This window comes from Argopecten irradians, chromosome 2, assembly GCF_041381155.1.
Source record: "Argopecten irradians isolate NY chromosome 2, Ai_NY, whole genome shotgun sequence".
Taxonomy (NCBI): Eukaryota; Metazoa; Mollusca; class Bivalvia; order Pectinida; family Pectinidae; genus Argopecten; species Argopecten irradians.
In genome coordinates, this window is record NC_091135.1 from 52,943,721 (window position 1) to 52,964,848 (window position 21,128).

The window sequence follows — 21,128 nt, forward strand, 5'->3', positions numbered from 1 at the left end:
TCATTTTGCACCTTGTCATGGCGCCATCTGTAGCGTCCTTGCGTAAGGGCGACATTGTATCCTGATAGTACAAGCGCAAGGTTCCCTGGTCGGTTGCACAATGGACAGTCTGGAGTCTCAGTCAAGCCCCACCTATGAAGGTTAGTAGGCGAGGGAAGCAGGTCGTAAACTTACCTCAGCAGGAACTGGATTCGGCAAGGTCTCATAAGCCAGATGTCCGACCAAGACAGTCTTCTTTCTATAGTTCCCCACCTCGTCCATGCTCCCTGGGCTCCCAATATCCACCACTTTGGCCTTCCTGATTTCCTCCTCCATTTTCCTGATGTTGTCCTGTACCATCTTCCTCTTGCCGGCTTTTTCTGATGTCCCCCAGCGCTGCACATGACTTGTACCCAGTCCCTGGCATCATACGCACGTTGTACCAACGATGCCTTGATGTCTCAGTCGGCTCTCAGCTGCCTCTACTGCGTTGCTTGCAGACCATTTTCCTCCCCGTTCTCGTCTCTATGCCCGCGAATCTGATGTTATCGTCTTTTGAGTGCCTCACAGTCATCACCTGTCTTGCCTTAATCACCTTGAACTCCTCAACCAGTGATGAAATTGGGAGCTGTACAGGCCAACGCTCGTGAAGCTTGGGGGTACTGCTAGCCATCTTCGCAAGAACTTGCTGATGGTTCTTTCCAGTGCCTCTACTGTCGTTGTTGTAACCTCATACAATGTGCGCGGCCACGTCAGACGAATCCTGGGATCCACGGAACCAGACCTGAGTTCCTTTTAACCCCATGCTTGCAAATTCCATGTTAAAGCTGACGATGCAAGTTTAAAAAAAATATACATTTGAGATTTAAAACAATATTTTTTTTCAAATATCGTTTCTGAGATAACCCTTTGCGTTTCTAAGAACGGGCAGTCGCCATTTTGTATTAACTCTGCTTGGATAGAACACGCCTACCGGCCCCTAAATAAAGCGCATGGATCAACACACTTGCGCTCTATCATGTACATATAGACCTAGCAGCTGTCCATTGTGTGTCACCTACTAATACGTAAAAATTCCACTTACCTGTAAATCTGTGTGGGTCTTATTTTAGCAAGAATACATGTCAAATCCTCTAAGTTGTCATTTAGATGCTTGACAAAATAAAATTCCAACACAAGTGAATAGAAATCCAAATTGATAATCCGTCCACAAATCTCCACGTATATCATCGTACTCGATGCTCTCGACTGGCTATATACACGTGACGTAGCTGTCCCAAACGGGCGACAACTACCAAGGACACAAACGTGTCGATGTAAGTGTAAATTTTGTATATATTGAAGTGTTTTATTAGTTCGTATTATACATATTTTGGGATCTAGCTGACAACACATTGTTGTATTTCTTCATTGAAATCTTGTCAGGTGAGTGCAATGTTTATCTTCAGTTTGACATTGTTATTTGCAATATCACGGCATGTGTATCTTAGACCAGGTATGTTTAGAATGATGCACGTGTGTCAAGTCCCGTGCTTTTTTTATAAGGGGTGGCCAGTGGTGGTTACTAAGCAGAGCAAAAGAATACGGCTACGGCACCGTTATACAATGTAACTAGGGGATATCTCAAAAACAATTTTCGAAAAAAATATTTCATTATATATATACATGTATATTTATTTAGTTTCAAATGCATGCTTTTCAACTTGCATTGTCAGCTTTAAGTTTACGTGCTTTTCACTGGCCAATGAGCGGAGTTCGTTTATTATGATTCCCAAATGTTTAATTAGAATATTTTATTGGACAATTTTGACGTTTTCTTATCCAACAAGGAATAACAGTCAAGGTCATTCATATTTAAACTCTTTTGAAGACGAATTCTTCTTCATCTCGCACGCATGGGTTAGCCAAACCGCATGACCTCTGGCCTAGAATCAGAGCATATCGGGATATACTTTATGCAGCCAGTAGCCGTTTTCGAGGAAATCAACCACACCGAAGATTTTTTCGCATGCGACACGCTGATTTGAATGAGGACTCGGTCCTTTCTGTCTTGTTTTGAAGAAAATTCAGACATTGAAGGCCATTACCTCGCAGGGGTCAGCACCACCCAAGAAGAAGGCTAGATCTTCAGCTCCCAAGTGTACTGTGCGGTCGAAGTCAAAGCCTTGCTTCAAGGGCAACAGAAGGAAGGGTAAGAAGAATATAAACCCTCAAGGGGACAGGGAGAAAAGTTCCTGATTAATTTTCCCCTCCTTGATCGTTCCATACGAAAGGTCTCTTCTGGAGAACTCAGATACAGCTCCTTCTCCTGCAGATGAGTCTTCGGGTTAGGAAACAATTTCCCACCTAGGAGGGTCTCTATCTTCCTCGTCACCATCTTGTTGTAGCAGATCGGCTGTTCGCCTTTCTCCCAAAGTCATTAGAAGGAAATCACACACGAGATCCACCATTTGCGTCAAGGTAAATCATCTTTCATCCATCGGGGGATCCAGAGAAAGCACTTGCCATTCAGGAGGAAGTAAGGACCACGCTTTAAAAGGGTGCGGTCGAGGAGGTACCTATGGTAGAATATACATCCGGCTTCTATTCAAGAATGTTTCTTATCCACAAGAAGTTGGGAGCGTCCCATCAGAAGCTGCTAGTTTTACGGGATTTCTGCACTACGGGGAAGACATGTTCACATCTATTCTATGGAGCGGAACACCCGTCTGGTCCTGAAACGTTTGATCAAAGTCGACTTCATTCCTTCAAGACTCCGAGATGTACCCTTCCAGGACTTTGTCTTCAGAAACCGTTTCAACACAATTCAGGGTATTGTCCTTCCACCTTTGGAGAAATTCGAAAATGCCTCTTACTTTCATCTCGGCTGGTCCAACGTCCATATTCGTTGGTTTCAGTGTTTTGTGTTATATCAACGCATGGGGTTTTTCGGTGGTGTACTCTGAAAGGCAGTTTAAAATATCCTGCAGGGGGTTTCGTTGTGTAGGCCAGCTCCAACCATGACCATGTTCACGGATGCGTTCATGTGAAGGTTGTTGGCTTACCTTGACAGAGCACAACGACATGCTGGAGATGATGGCTTTTCTGTTTGCTCTGCATGCTTAACAGAAGATTCTGCATTACAAGGGGGGGGGGTTTGTGTGACTACGAACAACTCTACAGATGTCGCGTATATAGAGAGAAAGGGAGATACGATATCACGTCCTTTGTGCCCTCGCTATCCGTATTTCCGTATTCTTCCCATCTGTCAGGAAATGCAGTTGACTATTTTAGACAAGCATCTTCCAGGAAGGTTGAATGATCTGGCGGATAATCTCTCCAGGCGCCACTGGCCGGTTCTAACAGAACGGCAGCTAAATCCTTCGATCTTCGAGGGCATTTGTCATGCTTGGAAAATGCCTCACATAAACCTTTTTGCCACTTTCCTGAATAACCAGTTGCCAACCTTTGTCTTTCAGTGCCAAACCAAATGACTTGGGCTGTGGACGCACTATCTCTGAATTGGTAGGAATTGCATGCTTATGCAGTCCCGTCAATGCATGCTTATGTATCCCCGTCATTCAACCTGGTGGACAGGGTTCTACATATCGAAAGCATCATTGTCCCTCCTTCCGATAGCGCCACTGTGTCCGAGACAACACTGGTTTCCGGAGCTCTTGTCGTTTCTGGTGGATGTTCTCTGGTTTTCCCACCCAGAATCATTCTCCTGCGCAAGCCTAGGCCCGAGACGTTACATTCACGTCCTGAGATCCTCTACCTTCACTCATGGAAGTTTTTTCATGAGTCCTCTCTCAGACAGGCTTTTATTCGGATATGTCAGCTCGCATCGCCCGATCAATTAGGTCTTCCTCTTCTGCCGTCTACCAGTCACGATGAAAGATCTTCTGTGAGTGGTGTATCTTCAGAAACATTGATCCGGTCATGGCCTCTGCCCAGCTGCTTGCGAGTTTCCTTATTCGTGTTGACTAGTGAGCGTCATCCTGTCCCTGGTAGTATTGCAGACTATCGCACAGATACACAGATACTGCCAGTGTACTTTTCATGGTAGACCAGAGGTAGAAACTTCCATTTCTTTGTCTGCCTTGATTTGGGGGTTCAGTCTCGACAGGCATATGGTACAGTAGTTAGCTCCACAGTGGAACATAGAACACGTGTTATGGGGGCACCATAATGTTTGTAACGTTTAAGACTGTGTTCCTTCTTACTCATGCCTGATGCCGCGGGAGGAGTGATATATATGCATTGCCTATTCGCTCTTCGCGCCTTCGTTGGGCTAGAGATACCTCTGCCATTACCATTCTCACTTATCATGTCGTTTCTCCTCGATGGGTCCTTGTTCCATGACATCATCTGCCGGTTGACGTGGTCAGTCTGCTTTCACTGACCTTCACTGTCTCTGTCCTCCCAATCAGATGGGCGGATTTCCTTGGGTGCGGTTGTGGTGACTCAGTCTCTGACTGCTCCTCCTCAGTAGACATTATATACATTTGTGGTTTTTAACTGTATACGAGCAGGTTTCACAATGGTGCACCTCTTTTCACAAGGAGGTATATCCATTTTGTATTCCTTTCCTTCGGGGGTTAATTTGCCATTTGACTAGGCTGACTTGCTTCGGACTCTCTACTACGAAAAGACGCTTTCGTATACTAAAGTTGTGGTAGCGTATTGCTGAACTGAAATTGAGATTTTTCTGTGAAAAACCAATTTTCACAATGTAATACTTTATGGGGTCCCACAGTAGTTTATCCCCTTTCCTCCTCAGTCATTTTCCTCTTATGGCTACATAAAGATTTTAGAAGAAGGAATACCACTCTATGTTACTCTCGTCAAATACGAGATAAGGTACGGTAGGGTAACGGGATTCACAAATCTTATTTTTGTCAAGGCTACAAAGATTGGACAGATAGCGTGTTTACATTCTAAACGTATGGTTAATATTACTGTATATCTTGAAGAGTGGTTTTACATTGATACACCTCAAATGTACATATGAAAGACTTCTTCTCTGAATCTAAGCACGGGATATATGTCATATTGCAATGGTAGCATCTTTATTGGATGGGGATTCATAATTATGCAAATGGTGTGGCTGACGTCCTTGGGTTCAGACCCCCCGTTTATAAAAAAAAATGGTTCCACATCTCTCCAATGAAGCTTTAGACTAAATTAAAACTTTTCTTCATTCCTACAGAAGAAAATGGATTTTAAAGAATTTGCAATATTTCCACTACTAGTCATCGCTCCTCAGGCCTCCTGGGAGCCAGGGCCACCGTTCACACAAGGAAGCTTCAGCCGAATTTTCGTCAAAATTCATTAAGAAATTCAGGACTAGTAGAGATTTTTGTGAAAAAGTTGACAGACGAAGGACTGACAACGGAAACCGGAGGCCGCGGTATAACATAAGCTCACCGGCCCTTCGGGTCAGGTGAGCTGTTGCACGTAACTCGGGTTTGGTTTCTAGTTTAGTAAAAGGTTCAACGAAACTCAGGTTTGTGTGTCAGCTTCGTTTAAAACTCAACGCTATAGAGATTTCCACTGTTTATCGATGATAAATGCTTCAATTACAATTAATTGATTACATTTGTAATTACGCATCTTATCATAAGAAGAATTAATAATAAACAGAACCCCGCTCGCTGATCAAGGATGCAAGCATGAGGTTAAACGGAACTCTGGTCTAGTTCCGAGTTACGTTTAAGCTTAAACGCAATCTAATTAAAATTCGATGTTCATTATCTACTCCGTATACTCCGTATGAACATCTAACCACATCCCTATTGGGGTCACGTCAGGATGACCTTTGCTTTCATATTTGATCGACCAATCAAATCGCCGCTGCCAAGATTGTGGCCGGTAGACTGGATTACCTGCCTTAGTACCAATTCTCTCCGCTAGGCCGCGCTCATAAGTACTAAGACAGGTCAGGGCCGCCATTTTGGTCAGGATCCTGACCAAGTGAGCTCTGATTGGTCAATTCGTTTAACGAATCATTTGAGTTTTGGAATTCCCCTCATGCAAGTATTTGTAAACAACGAGCACATGACTAAGCGTACTAGATACCTTCATAACCATGGAAAAAGGTTTGTAAGCAATTAATAACTTATCGATACAAGTATATTTTTCAAAAGAAATAGGCATATTTGAAATATAGGCCTTCTTTGAACTATAATTTATATTTTCTGGATCCGTGATTAACGAAGGAACAACACACACACACATACACCTAATGACGTACGGAGACAAGTACGTACTGTACACACGTGTCTGGTTTTCTATCGGGGTTTTTCCTGTCTTTGTTGATACTAATATGCGAACTTGAATGTCAGGTTAAAATATGATTTTTGATCAGTAGCTAATGTATATATACGCCACAAAAATGATGTTTCATAACGTAAATCAGTTACTTCCTTACGTATACACTGCCCTCCTCCGAGCACCGACCAAGTGTCATGGAATATGTTTTGTTAGATGATGGTTTTTTTGATGAGCGATGATGAACACAGCATGTCGGCTTCCATTTTTTATTCACAACTCATTTTTCTCTCCTCCTGAGAGGAGAGTTACATAATATATTGCATAACATAATAATTAAGGTTATCTCCCTTAGACCGATATCTCAGCATCTCCAGCACACCCATAACTCATTTTTCTCTCCTCCTGAGAGGAGAGTTACATAATATATTGCATAACATAATAATTAAGGTTATCTCCCTTAGACCGATATCTCAGCATCTCCAGCACACCCATATCATATACATATATATAACACAAGGAGTTTGCAGTGTCCATTAATGATTTTTTTCCCCAGAACAATTTTAGCGTCATATATAGACTTTACACATTGTTAAGAACCTTAAATTCTAATTTTATGTAGCAGAATAATTCACTTCACAAATCACTGATAACATGCAATAGTAATATGAGCAATTGTGCGTTTTATCAGAAACATATATACATATCTATATATGTTTCTGGTTTTATAAACATTGCAACACTCGATGATAACATTGCTAACTAAACGTAAATACATTATCACATAGAGTTTTCCATTAATAAATTAGTGTGCAAGGACTTAATATTCATAAATAATAATACAGTATATATTTGTTTTGTAGGCTTAATTTTATTTTTCAATTTTTACAATTATTCATTTTGACAAAATAATATTGTAATGAAATATTACACCCATATCTTTTCAAGATTCCCAATGATGAATGAATGATTGATTAATCTGTGAAGAGATATGGTCCCGTTGTAAGAAATAAGGGTGGCGTGATGTCTGGGATCGAATCCCTCTCCTATGGGAGAGACCCTTATATCTCACACTTAAATGCAGATTATCGAATTCATGAGGGAAATTCAAATCTTGTATGGGTTTATTTGGAGTTTTTATAACTATTTAGGTTACATATGTATCACTAGACTGAAGAGTACCATTGTCTGAAACATTAAAATTCACTGATCATGACCAATATATACCTATATATGATTCACTAAATTATTGACAGTTACCAGTACATGCAATTTAAACTCATCTATAATTAAATGTAAGGCTTAGGCTATAGAATTGTGTTTTGTAGGTTTGAGGTTCCACATTACCGTATTTGCCATAATTAGCATCCCTCCTCTTTTCTGGAGAAGAGTTTAGTTGTATAAATATCCCCTTTCCATGGATTTAACAATGTTTTACAACATGTAAAGCCTCTAACATCGGCATTGTATCCCATATTGCAAGTTCTTCAAGTCTTTTACATGTAAATCACAACATAATAATGAGTCTCAAAAGCTTAAAAGGCATATGCATGTTTACAGAAACAGATTAATGTGTCATGAGTACAGAAATATTTAAAATATGGCTGACTTTTTTCGTCTACAATTTATATTAAATAATTACAACTGGAGAAATTGGTTATTACATTATGTGATCAATCAAGCTGTGGTGCACATTATATGCATGTATGATAATTCTACAGTGTTTACTTTTTCAGGTTAATCATTTGATCATCTTATATAGTAACATCCAATATGGAAAATTCCCATTGTTGTGCATGTGGACAGCATAATCAAAATATTCGCTGGATTAAACATGAAATTTCAATTTTGTTGAAGAAAATTGCCGACATAAACATTACAGAAGGTCACATTTGCAGAAACTGTCAAAGAAGGCTCGAAACTATTGATAGATATATAATAGCATTTAAAGAACTATGTCACAATACCCATTCTTCATTGAAAGTCAAGTCTGTTTCCCCGACTTCCACCAAAACAATTGTGAATACAACCCCTTTGAAAGAAATCACAAACATAAAAAAACTTCGAGAACTTCTCCCCAAAAAATCAACAGACAACTGTACTCTTTCACCTCTTCCAGTTCATACTTGCTCTTCATCAACATCATCAGTATCAGCTTCAACAGACATGATACCACAAATATATTCAGATCATACTTACAAGAGAAGTTCCACACCATCAACCAAAAGAAGATCCTCTAATGTTGAACATGTTTCCAAAATTTCCTACATACCCCATGTCTCTGAACATGACCATTGCTATACAGAAGGAAGCGTTCTTCCCAAGAAAACATTCAGTGAACTTTGTAACAGTTCACAGAAAATATTCAGGTTTCAACAAGAACTTGATAATGTCCAGCCTATGAAACTGACCCAAGAAGAAAGCCAAATCCTTTTGAGAATTGTTTCCACTGGATCAGTTCCTATGTTAGTGGAGTATATAATCCAGAATAAGACTATATTCCATGCCATAGAGAATCTCCTTGTTGAACACCACAGGAAAGAACTATCACAGATGGGAAATAGGAAACATGGTTTTGTGAGCAGTCTGATGACCAAGTCATTTTCAAACTTGAAGGAATTTTCCTGGGATGAAGTCGTGAATGAAGCATTTGACCATCTTCCACTTCTGATGAAACTTGTTGCTACATCTATGATGCCACCAGAATCAATGCATAGACTATTTGAAATCAGGTAAAACAGATAACCTGTTATTTAATTATTAAATAATTTAAGAACAAATGCCCAGAGTGCCTGTATTCGGTTTAACATTTAGTATAAGGGTAATTAATAGTATATGTGTTCACCACCAATTATGTTGAAAACCACCAATTATTTTTTATGCTTTAATACAAACTTACAAAGTAAAATAAAAAAAAAAGACTGGAATTAAAGACATCAGTCTGATCATGTGGATTTTCATGGAATTAATATTAGCTTTCTGGAATTTAAAGAAAATCAAATTTCATTTTCAGGACAAAGTTGCCAAGACTAGGCATGATTTATGCCATCATATGTCAAGGTAGGATACCTGAGCTCTCAGCTGTGCAACGGATCATTTCCATGCTTCTATTTGACAATATTGCAGACCAAAAGGTAATTTAAAAGTTGTTAAATTTCGTATTAATTAAGTGACATGTTTAGTGTATAAATTTAATTTAATACAACTTTGAAGAAAGTTTTCAGAATTTTGTTAAATTGCTATATATATATATATCATGATCTTTATCAAAATTATTGCAGGTACAAAGACACACTGGTATATAGTCTTATCACCTGATATGTCACTGTTGATAATGATGATAATTGATATATATGAATTTGACTGAAATATTTTTATTTCCATTTTCTTAATACATTTTTGTCTATTTTGTATTTATGTTGCCAAAGCATAAATGGCATATGTACCAATTATTATACAACTTATTGTTATTGTTGATAGAATATACTCATACCTCACAGATTTATGACCGCTTACAACCCATTGGTTTGTGTCTGAGCTATCAAACTAGCCTTGGTGTACTTAACACATTTGGAGCAGGAAGTTTCAATACCAAACTGGTCGAGGCTATACAAGCAGGCAAACACATCCGTTTAGTTGGCGATAATGTCAACTTTTCTGTAAAAATCACCAATCAGCATCAGTCAAATGAAGGAAAGACAAAGGTATATCTTCAGTTTTCGGGTTTGTACAGAGAGGTCTTTTTAAAGACTCTCATTCATCAATTTCAAGTTACAAGAAGAATACTGTCAAGGGGAATAACTCTTGATTCATCAAATTGAGATTGTCTCCCTTAGACTGCTGTATCTTGCATATATCTTGCAACTTTTCTATTCATTTCATTATGCATTATTTAAGGCACCTAGTACATTTATACACGCAGTAATTGTTTTTTCATTACACATTAATCCCATATAATAATCAAAGTACTGAAAGTACTAAATGGCTCGGTCTTGATATTAGGAGGAATATATATTTCTAAGCTCAATACTACTGTAGTTTTGTACAATAAGAAATACATTTGGCTGGTGTTCCTTCCAGTTTGGACTTTTGAGGATTCCTTGGACACCAAGGTGTAAAATAAGAGACACATACTAAAATCTTGGAAGCCCATTCTAATATTTCCTATGATGTTATATGTCAAATGATTTTATAACACATTCAGCATTTTCCTTGTTAATTTGATGTTAATGAAAATATCCATTCTTAATGACTATTGTTCCTGGGACCACAGTATCAGTTAACAAGTATTGTTTTGCAGCAGTCGAGAAAGATAAGAGGCATACTTTTCAATGCCAAAATGTCTTAAATATAGAATATGTCTGTCCTCTAGAAGACTTATCAATATCACCACGTGATTTTTGAATAAATTGGTCAATTGGTCTACTTTTTACAAGTTTTGTAATTATTCTTTTTTAAAACAGCAAGTTGATTGATATACATTGTATCCGAACTTCAATTCAAACCGGATAACTTGTAAGCTCACCATAGACCATGAAATTGTTTGTACACTTTCTTAACTTCAGGATTGTTTTACAAAATTACAACTGAATTTTTCTACAACATTTTTTATTTTCAAATCCCCTTACCTCTGATGAGTATACTAAAACTGCCATTACAAGTGAATCAAATATTTTTCAGTTTAAGATGCACAGGAAGAGATGCATTCCTTTATTTCTTATAAATAGCAAACACCGATTTAATTGTTTGTTCAGCAGGTTTTTTTCCCTTTCTTTAAAAACGCTACCATTAACATTATTTTCTGTACCTAGATATGTAAACAATTCTTATAAATCTAATTATGTATTCCATAACATCAACTGGTGTTGTTGTACCGATTTACGTCTTGAGAATATCACAATTTTTATCTTTCTGATATTAAGTTCTAATTTCCATGTTATGCAATATTGTTAAAATTCATGTAGCATTTGTTGTAGACCATCAGATATTTCTGATATCATAAGAGTGTTATTGGCAAATAATATGATAAAAAGTTTGGGATACATTCCAATATCATATACCGTAAAAACTGGTATAATTTGCGCAGATACTTTTTAGGGCTAAAAATGCTTAAAAAATCTACTATCAGTATATTTTGCGCATCAAAAAATGGGGAAATACAATGTCCAGGGAGTCCCAAAACCGATGTATGAAGGTGACAATTTCAGTGCAAAATATTCCCCATAAATGCTTGACAACTTGCATAAAAGTGTTGTATTTAGGAGAAATAACATATGAAAACCGCATTGTGTTTGTTTTCTTTTATTGGCCACCGTAACCTGAAACTGAAATATCTAGCAGATGTCCAAAACATCGGCTGTCTGGTCCGCCGTACTCCGTGCACATGTCAATGTTTTGAGATATTACACATTAATAGTAATCAGGAATATTTGAAAAGAGTATAATATATTTACATTGGCATAATAAGTAATTAGTGTGTTTGAGATCATTAACAATCAACATTAATCAGCTAGCGGATACGTAGTTTAGCTTGCAACAATCACAGTGTGCATGATTTGTCGAGATTTGTAAGACAAAATATTCTTTTCCACCAGGTAAGATTCTAAGTCATAAAGGTAGATTGAAAATAGGAAGGGAGATAAAATAACCAGATAAATATTTGTAGCGGGATCAGACTGGGTTGATTATCGGTGATCAGGTAGCTCAGTCGGAAGAGCTACATTTTCTTCTCTCTCCTGTTACAGAATTAGCACCCAACTAAATAACCAACGGTTGTGGTGTTTGAAAGGGTCTCGTATGTATTCAAAAAAGGAGGGAGGAGTGTAGCGGGACTGGACTGCGTCGATTATCGATGACCAAGTAGAGCACGGTAGAGCACTCAGCTAGTGTTCGGAGAGTCCCGGGATCGAATCCCGGTCTTGCCGCTACATTTTCTCCTATCCTGTTACATATGGTACCATATTGTGCATGTAGATATTCAAGGTAAATCAACAATGTTCGCTGATCTTGCAGAATTGCCTTACAGTGTTATAATAAATGCAGTAAATGTATGTCTCATTGGTGTGATTGATTTAAAGGCAGTTCATGTGGTGACCGAAAAAAAGGTAAAATCAATACATTGATAGTCAAGGCGGGGAAAACATAAGACGACCTGTGTTATACAAATTAATGTTTAATTGATTTTCATTAAATTGTCTCGAAGGTGATGATTAGTGTGTTATGAACGATAAGCTTAATATGTTTTTGACAAAAAATATAAACAGCTAATGTCATATTGTGTTTTAAATTTAAATAATCTTTTATTTATTCATTTCATTTCATTTCAAGCATGTACATGTCATAGAATATAAACAAATATCAGGTATATGCTTAAATCATATTACAGTTAAATTCACAATAAGGAATTTGAAGATGATGATAGTAATTTTTTCGGATTGAAAATGATTACAATATTAAGCTTCCACAGTTGAAAATTACTTCTTTTTGTTCACACATTTCTTCTCCTAGACTGTTTCCAGTTGAAATGATACATGCATGCTGACATTCTGTAAAACATAAGGAAACAATAAATGTGTTAACAGATTAATTACTGAAAAGGCTAATATCATATAATTAAACATTTTAATCATAAATACCAATACCAGCATAGAGGAAATATTATTGAAGTTTAATTCTCGCTGTTCTTCAGTCCTCCTGTTCTAACATGTAAGAGTTTTGTCCTTCATAAATTGATTGTAATATACAGTCTATAGCAGTTGTTATATAATGTGCACAAAGAAGTATAAATACACACGTATGCATAGGTACAGTGGTAAATTAATAAGTTATACAGAAAATCATGGTGCTGATCATGAAAAGCGTATAGTCTATTTTGTTGAGTAAAAAGTTAAAAAACTAACATTGTTCACACCCTAAGGTGTAATCGCACTAAAAACAGTGATCATGTGGGCTTTAGTGCGATTGCATTTGTAAGACTGTGCCAGGTGGTAGAAATTAGTTCCGCTCGAGTGATCACACAATGCAAGTGAGAGTCGGGAATATGTTTATGTAAGGTTTAATTGCTAATCTCTGATGCTTGTTGGTAAAATATAACTAATGATAATTGCTAAACAATTCACAATTAATTTCTCTACATTTGTTAGAGATTGAAACAGCTTTTTAAGTGGCGTTTTACGGAAGAATTATGAAAAAGAAATCGGCATTTTCGTCGATCTAGTGGTCCAAAAAATATCACTTCGAGTTATATGAACATTCCATATATGATTTATGTCATTCGGCCAAAAATTTACTTTGAATTACCCAGTTTAATGAATATGCTGTATGTATATGATCAGAACGTCAAGCTCCTGTGGTGAAAATAACTAAAATGTTTTAAAAGTATGGTTTAGTGGTAATCTCTGAACGTACTTTAGTATATGGATATAATCTGATATTTATACAATAATCATGTGCTTATAAAATTATCGATAATTATGGATGTGGTAAATATTCATACCTTATTAACTGCCGTTAGTTTTAAGATTACGCCACCTTGGACATCTACAAAATGTTCACCGTCTGTCACGTACTATTTTATCATTAGACCAAGTTTGTCCAAAATTTTGTTAGAGTTGTCTTTCTTCCATTGTAGTTCCGGATGAAGGCCATGTGCCATAACACAGCCGTGATAAATGCATCTCCATTTCGCCATGAAATATTTTTGCTCCGAGACAAATTTGATTCAAATTACAAAATTCATTAAGGTATCAATTTTGAAGTTCGAGGTGAAATATTGATTTCATTTTTTTCCGTTGCGGGATAACTGTCACTAATAGGGAGTAAACGACTGGGGGGAACCAGCTTCGGAGCGAAGCATTTTTGGGACGAAACGTCTTCATTCATTGTAAACACCATTTTGGGAACGAAAAGTCTAGATACTTTGTAAACAATTCAGGTGAAAATTTTCAAACAGAAGATCTTTTGGATAGTGTATATAATAAGGATATAAAAGCCGTAATATATTATTCCTATTTCAACGTTACAGATACGCTTATATCGGTAACTTTCATATTCAAAATTTGCTATTTAAAATTCCCGGTAAAATCAAAGTTGTTGAATACACTGCCGCTAGGAGCGCTAGTATCTGCGAGCAATTTCTAAGCCAATCATATTGAGGAAATTGACTGTAAGAGAATTTTGCAACCACGATCACAATGGCGAGGTGACCCTCGCCAAAAACAAAATTGCAATTAAATTAACTTTTTGAGTGACATTAATATTTTAAAACAATTTAATAAATTCTAATAAACACAAAGTATTTGATATTATATATATGTACACCATTGTTAATAAGATATTTATTAAAAAGCATAATGTACTTATCTATTATACATAATGCATTGTATTCAACACTATAAACAAAAGAAACCACTTCTGTGTAATGTAACTATCATAATGAAGAGAGAAAAAAACCCAAAAAACAACCATTTGTTAATTTTTAGGTTATGCATCATGCCTTCGCAAGTGCTGCACTGATTAACAACTTTAACTTCACCCACTTGTCAGATCAAAAACCCAAACCAAATAGCCTAACTGTGCAAGACTTTCTGGTCAATGAAGATGATTTATGCAGTATCAGACAAGTTTACACAATTCTCATTGCCAGGTACAGTCAACATACATGTAAATAATGTTGCACCCTATATGTAAAAAATGGCATTCTTATAGCTTTAGTATTGTGTACAACGACTTTTTATTCAATTTAGTAAGATAGATGCATATTAATATTTTAGCTTCATCTAGATTTAATAATGTATGTTACAAATAAAATGCCATGTACATACAGTTTAATTCTTCCTCCTTCTTCACCAGGGTCGCGGTGAAATTTATGCCATCTTTGACATTTATGGAAGATGTGATTCCGGACGACTTACCAACAAAACGGTTGAACTATTGCAAAACAGAAGTCGTTCCCCTTGAAACACTAGATAAGAATGAACAGAAATATGATGAGGTTTGTTATCTGAAGCTGAAAATGATAACTATTCTTTGTTTTTATTTATAATTATTTAGAACACTCTTTTTTATAAAAAAAAACCTAATATTTAAATTGTTATATCAGTAAAAGAAATTGCACTTCAGGGTTTGAATTTATCAAAAACAAACATGGAAAATTGTTTATTTTTATCATAGAAAAATCAATCATGTTATATTATAACTTTCTATTCATACAAATTAAAGTGGTAAATTCTTTCATAGTGTCTTCTTTTATTAGGTGGTGTCTATCCTGGATAGTTATGAAAAGAGTCTACAAGAAGCCTTTACAAGTAGTGGCAAGCCAATGGCCAAAGTCCAGATAGGTGGGGATCAACTTACGAGGGAAAGGTTTTCAGGAGCAAAATGCTTGAGAGCCGGTGCAGCGGATGCTTTTACCCGTTTTGATCACCTTTCACCGATCACATTTGAAATGTTTCATCTTTTGATGAATTTTCTAATATGCTTCAACAAAATATTGTTTAAAGCCAGCAGTGCAAAGGAGCTTGGTACCCTGAAATGTGAAGTCGATCGCCTAATGAGAACCAACTTTGATGAGGATGTAAGGAAGGCCTATGATGCAGACAAAGACTTCATCATCAGCTTTGTTGATGCACATTTAGTCGAGATGGTTCGAAACTTCTTCGGAATGGAAGACATCTATTCCCCACTGAAGAAACATGTTCCTCCAAAGTTTGAAAACGATGAGGTAATTCAAAACAAGTACATGGCTTCCTTTATTTTGTAATCATAACAACTCTTGTACTGTCACCACGATAAGAGATGAAAAAATAGATGTATGATCTCGCTGACAGCAGGACTTTATTATCCAGCATCAATAATCTGTTACAAATCCAACATAAAATCAAAGTTCTGGGGTACTGAAGTACTCTGGTAACAGAACAACTCTAAAATCTGAAGTATTATTTATCAAATCAAAATATTCAAAGTTTGACATTGGTAAAATGACCCAATCATTTTATTCATGGAGTCTGTCGTCAGCAAATATTGTGTGCTAAAGACAAGGCAAATCATCAGATAAACTTATTCTACATTGTCACTAGATAATTCTCCATTAATGAAAATTCAAACTTGCTTAAATGCTTAAACTTTCTTCAATATTGCAGGTGAAGAAAAGATGGGTTTTTACAACGTTTGGTCAACTTGTTGACGATCTAATACTGTCAAAGGAATGCCAAACAACAACAAAAGATGTCGTTGGTGAGAAACACATTTTTCATGAAATATATGAATGAAACAAAATGAAATATACATGTACATATGATATATTGACTATTTGAATGTTGCCATAATTAATTCATCTAATATTAAGATAAAGATAAAAAATGAATGGCTTTTAACTTAATTTTTCATTGTTTGAATTATGAAGTCTATTAATAGTGATATATAATAGAATTACCATCAAATCCATGAATACAATTCCATCAGAAATTCTATTTCCTTCTAGATGATGGACAGTTTGTGACCTTGGAACTATCTTCGGGCAAAATTATCCATGTGCCTATTATTAAAAAGCAGGCAACTTCACCAGACATACATGTACCAGATGCTGTCTTCAATTATGCAAATGTTGTTATTGAAATGGGTCTTGTCTATAAGGAACTTATAGACTTATGCAAGTTACCTGATAGGGACAGACTCATAAGAGTAATGAAACAATGTATGGCAATATTCAAGGCAAAAAGCAATAATAGTAAATATGCACTCGAGTGCCATAGGTTCTTGGTGCAGCATCTGGGTTTACTCTCAGAGAATGAATCAACAAAAGTTGTTCATTCTTTGTTTGTAAACACAAATGGTGCACCTCATTCACATATTCCAGCGGATTTACAGATGGAGTACCTTGTCAAAGATATTAAGAAACATATGAAACATATGTACTCAAACAAATCTGCAAGCAACATCGCAATGCGCACAAGAGGCCTGTCATGCTTAAAATCACTATCAGAAAGGTACGATTCTCAGTCAAATGTTAAAGAAAGGGCAAAAAACCACCAAAAGGGTTCATATTTTGATGACCAACTGGTTCTGGTAAAGGACTTGCAGCAGGTACAGCCCTTTCAGAAACAACCTGGAAGATACCACAATTCATTCATAAAGATGCCCAAAACAATGTTGGACTACCTAAATGTTGATCACTTTCATGAGTGGATTAGTAGTAGGACACATGCAGTTGTTACAGAATTAGGAAATTAAATAAGATAATACTTAGTATTGTACATATGATATTCCAGTGCTCCAGTTAAAATTAAATATCTAAGGTTAAGATGGATGCAAACACTCTTTAGCAACCAATTAACAAGTTGTTATAATTTTTTTCTTCAATGATGAATTGAAAACCACATGTTTTGATGAATTAGCTGTGAAAATCATTTAAAAGACATGAGAAGTATGTATGATGTTTTTACAGATATTAGCAACAGCACAGAATGTGTGCACTGTAATAATTATTGTTTAAATACATGTACTTTATAAATATGTTCAGTTGAAAACATGTCTGAAGAAGTCACTCTAAAAGTAGTAAATGAAGCTTCTTGGTTTGACCATCTGCACTCATTTCGCTGCACTGTAAATGTAAATACCCGGTATTATTATTTTGGACCAACACTGCTCACATGTTTTACGATACTTGCAATGTTATCTGCATACCTTTCACTTAAATGGTTTGCCTTACATAAAACAGAGTGTTTGGTATCATAAACGGGGTATTTGTTTGCAACTAATGCAGCTAATTCTGTTGTTAATCCGGTATAGAAAGGTGGATTTGGCACTTTGTAGACTGCATTCTCCTCTGAGAAATATCCCAACAGGGTATTGTATATTATACTAGCAATATCTGCATTAACACAGATCTCATCTGTTAGTAATTCAGAGTTATCAAACATATACATGTAGTCAATATCTGACACAAAACATTCACTGCACTGGCAGTGTCCGCTACAGGTGTCACAGCAGTTATGGAGGTGAGGGTAATCATCCTTATTGCAGTCAAAGTAGGAACACAGGAATTCCCATCGACATAACTTCGTAGAGCAGATATCCCTAACTGCTTGGTCAATTGGTACATTTGTAGCAATATCACTATTGTTAAAATATGTAATTGCCTCAGCCATTTGCCCATCTCTGCCTGCTCGTCCTACTTCTTGTAGATATGCTGTGAAGTGTAAATACATTTTTCAAAATATTAGTTTCTGTAAATACATATTGTTAAAAAATGAATTATATGTAGAGAAACAAAATCCAATGGATCTAAGAACATATATAAAAGTCGATGACTCCCTTCTATTTTCTGTCTATGACTTCACAAAACCACAAGATATTAATTAAAGTAAGAAATTGAGAATAATGCTTAAATGTCAGGATTACTTAGTTGAGGGTAGACTTGCACTGATTGTACATGTGGTGTCATGTGTTTGCGAGAGTAATTAACGTCATACTTTTCAAGAAAGAAAAAAACAGTGTAAATTGTATGCACAAAATAATGACGTCAATATTGGTCTTAACGAGAGACCTCCCAAAAAGAAATAATGTGTTGTGTGCAAACCAAAGTAGTTTTCTTTTACTTTATTATTCTAATGATTTTGTTATTCTTATTAATGCTGAGCATGCATGTGTGAATAATGACTGTGAAATGTTGTGTTACAGTATTTGTACATATCTTACTTTCCAATGATGAAGGTACACCTAAATGAATTATTCTCCTGATGTCTTCCACATCTGTCCCCATGCTGTATGCCTCTGTGGCAAACAACAAACGAATTTCTCCATTGGGGCTACTGAAGTTCTTCAAAACATCATCTTTCATCTACCAATACAATAACAAGTCAATTTGCTAAACATATAGATTCTATCAGACAACTTAACATGATAATATCTACTCTGAAAGGATTATTAGGCTTAAAACACTTCACATGTTCAATTTCAAGATCACATTATAATTAAGCTAAAGGCAATGTTACATTGAAACTTTACATGATTACTGATTTTGAATATAACCTGTACATGTGTGAGCTCATCAATTTTGAATGAGCTGCAATTTATCTTATCATCATATTGAACAAGGATTATACTTTTATCAAACAATTTTTTCCAATATCATATGAACCTTTAAAGACAATTTAAGTTATACAAATACTGTATTTGCCATAATTTTTCCCCAGTTCTGCTATCCATGACTCCACATGTTATGATAATTCATTCAGAAATACAAAAAAGTAAAAACAAAGTGAAGTAAAATCAATGCAATAACTATAACATTCCTTGTAATCAAACATCTGTTTATTTATACCTAAGAAGATAATAAATATGTTTATATTAACTTATCAAGTTCACCAAAATTGAAAGATACTTTAGATAGTAATGATATTTTTTTCTTTGCATACCGTATTTGACCCTGTCATCGTCCCTCTCCCTTTTAAGACCTCAATTTCACTTTACTTGAATTAGACTATGCATTAATAATCATGTGAAAATTAAGTTTCAAATTGTTTGACTTTCATGTTATCAATATACTTTGCAAACAGTGTTTGATTTCAAGTTTAAGGTAATTTTTAAATCAACTTACATCAGATGTACATGGTGAATGAAACTGAGCCACCTTGGGTTTCAACTCTGGATTTGTCCTTACACATTCCTCATATGCAAAACCACACCACTTCAGTTTTGAATAAACAACAGTTTTTGGAAATTCGTCATTAGTCAAAAGTTCTTGAATAATTGGCCTTATGATTGACAGGTAGGAACTTTCATTGTCCTTATTTGAGGGACGCTTTTTAAAGTTCAATTTAATGTTTGTTCTACATAATGAGGATTTAATGAGAACAAATTGGTCCATCAAAAGATTGCAAGAAATTGATTCAATAGTTTTTTTACCAGCAGTTCCAGTCAGTGCTAATACTTTTGCTAAAAACAAAAACGTGTCATCATAATTATAATTAGTGTTCCCTCATTAATTTGATAATCTGTATAAAGTGTGAGATATTAGGGTCTCTCCCTTAAGAGGGATTTGATCCCAGACATCACGTCACCCTTTATAATGAAATAATAGGATTTTATATCTCGTTACAGATTGATCAATTATTAATCATTGGGAACTTTGACATATTTTTAATTCAATCATAATTCTGACAGAAAGCAATGCAGCATGTTCACATACATGATAAAAAAATATAAGAAATTAATAAGCTGTATATACATAAGATAAAAATACTTAGCAATGATAAATTATGTAAATATAATCATAGGAAATTGTACAATATGTATACATGTATTAATGTAAGGATGTAGATATAATTACATTACATGTACTTAGTTACACAAGTGAGAAAGTTTTGAGAGTATCATTGATTATAATGGTCATTTGTATAGTAAATTCTATTGGTAAAAACACTGCATAAAATGTGAATATATATATATTTTAATTGTATCAACTGTATGTCTGTAAAAGTTTTAATTAAGGATACAGTCTTTCTGATATTGCAAACTCTTTGCATCTATGCATGTATCTAAATATATTAAATTATAATGCATCTGAAGTGACTTTTTGTTGTTCTAAAAACTTAATTATTATAAATAAACAATACTTTTTGTCAGTATTTTACCTCTGTCTTTGCTCTTTTTCTTTCCATTGAAGTGGCAGACCTCTAAAGATAGAGTGCAATTGACAGTGTTGTGCATGCTTTCTGATATTATAGTCATACATGTATGCATGTACATGTTCTTTATCTGACCATGATAAATACCGATATACGATATCGATATACACAGTGAGTTTGTATGCATTTAACTTACCACTTGGAAAGACTGCTCTTAATTTTTGAATGTTGATAAAGTCCTTACGGAATTCATCTCCCCAAAGATGTATG

The 21,128-nt window shown here is 35.6% G+C and overlaps 2 protein-coding genes across 2 annotated transcripts; one reads left to right on the forward strand and one right to left on the reverse strand.

The window, feature by feature from the left end:
• The first annotated feature begins 7,738 nt into the window (after positions 1 to 7,738).
• LOC138315909 (uncharacterized) lies at positions 7,739 to 20,863 on the forward strand. Its single transcript, XM_069257278.1, has 8 exons — positions 7,739 to 8,963; positions 9,245 to 9,365; positions 9,732 to 9,935; positions 14,712 to 14,875; positions 15,082 to 15,223; positions 15,485 to 15,952; positions 16,371 to 16,464; positions 16,712 to 20,863. The coding sequence occupies exons 1-8, from the start codon at positions 8,005 to 8,007 to the stop codon at positions 17,458 to 17,460; spliced, it is 2,901 nt and encodes a 966-aa protein (XP_069113379.1). The 5' UTR covers positions 7,739 to 8,004; the 3' UTR covers positions 17,461 to 20,863.
• LOC138316713 (ATP-dependent DNA helicase RecQ-like) lies at positions 17,856 to 20,940 on the reverse strand. The gene is made up of 4 exons (XM_069258371.1): positions 20,865 to 20,940; positions 19,829 to 20,166; positions 18,928 to 19,069; positions 17,856 to 18,418 (listed from the first exon to the last, which is right to left on the reverse strand). Exons 1-4 carry the CDS (start codon positions 20,938 to 20,940, stop codon positions 17,856 to 17,858), a joined length of 1,119 nt encoding a protein of 372 aa, XP_069114472.1.
• Between the last annotated feature and the right edge of the window lie 188 nt (positions 20,941 to 21,128).

Excerpts from the sequence above, each read along its gene's own strand:
- LOC138315909 (XM_069257278.1), top strand. The coding sequence starts at position 8,005 with ATGGAAAATTCCCATTGTTGTGCATGTGGACAGCATAATCAAAATATT. Across the intron at positions 9,366-9,731 it reads ACAATATTGCAGACCAAAAG|ATTTATGACCGCTTACAACC; the intron begins GTAATTTAAAAG and ends CATACCTCACAG. Across the intron at positions 14,876-15,081 it reads TACACAATTCTCATTGCCAG|GGTCGCGGTGAAATTTATGC; the intron begins GTACAGTCAACA and ends CTTCTTCACCAG.
- LOC138316713 (XM_069258371.1), bottom strand. The coding sequence starts at position 20,940 with ATGCACAACACTGTCAATTGCACTCTATCTTTAGAGGTCTGCCACTTC. Across the intron at positions 20,167-20,864 it reads GAAAAAGAGCAAAGACAGAG|CAAAAGTATTAGCACTGACT; the intron begins GTAAAATACTGA and ends TTTTGTTTTTAG. Across the intron at positions 19,070-19,828 it reads ATTCACCATGTACATCTGAT|ATGAAAGATGATGTTTTGAA; the intron begins GTAAGTTGATTT and ends TTGTATTGGTAG.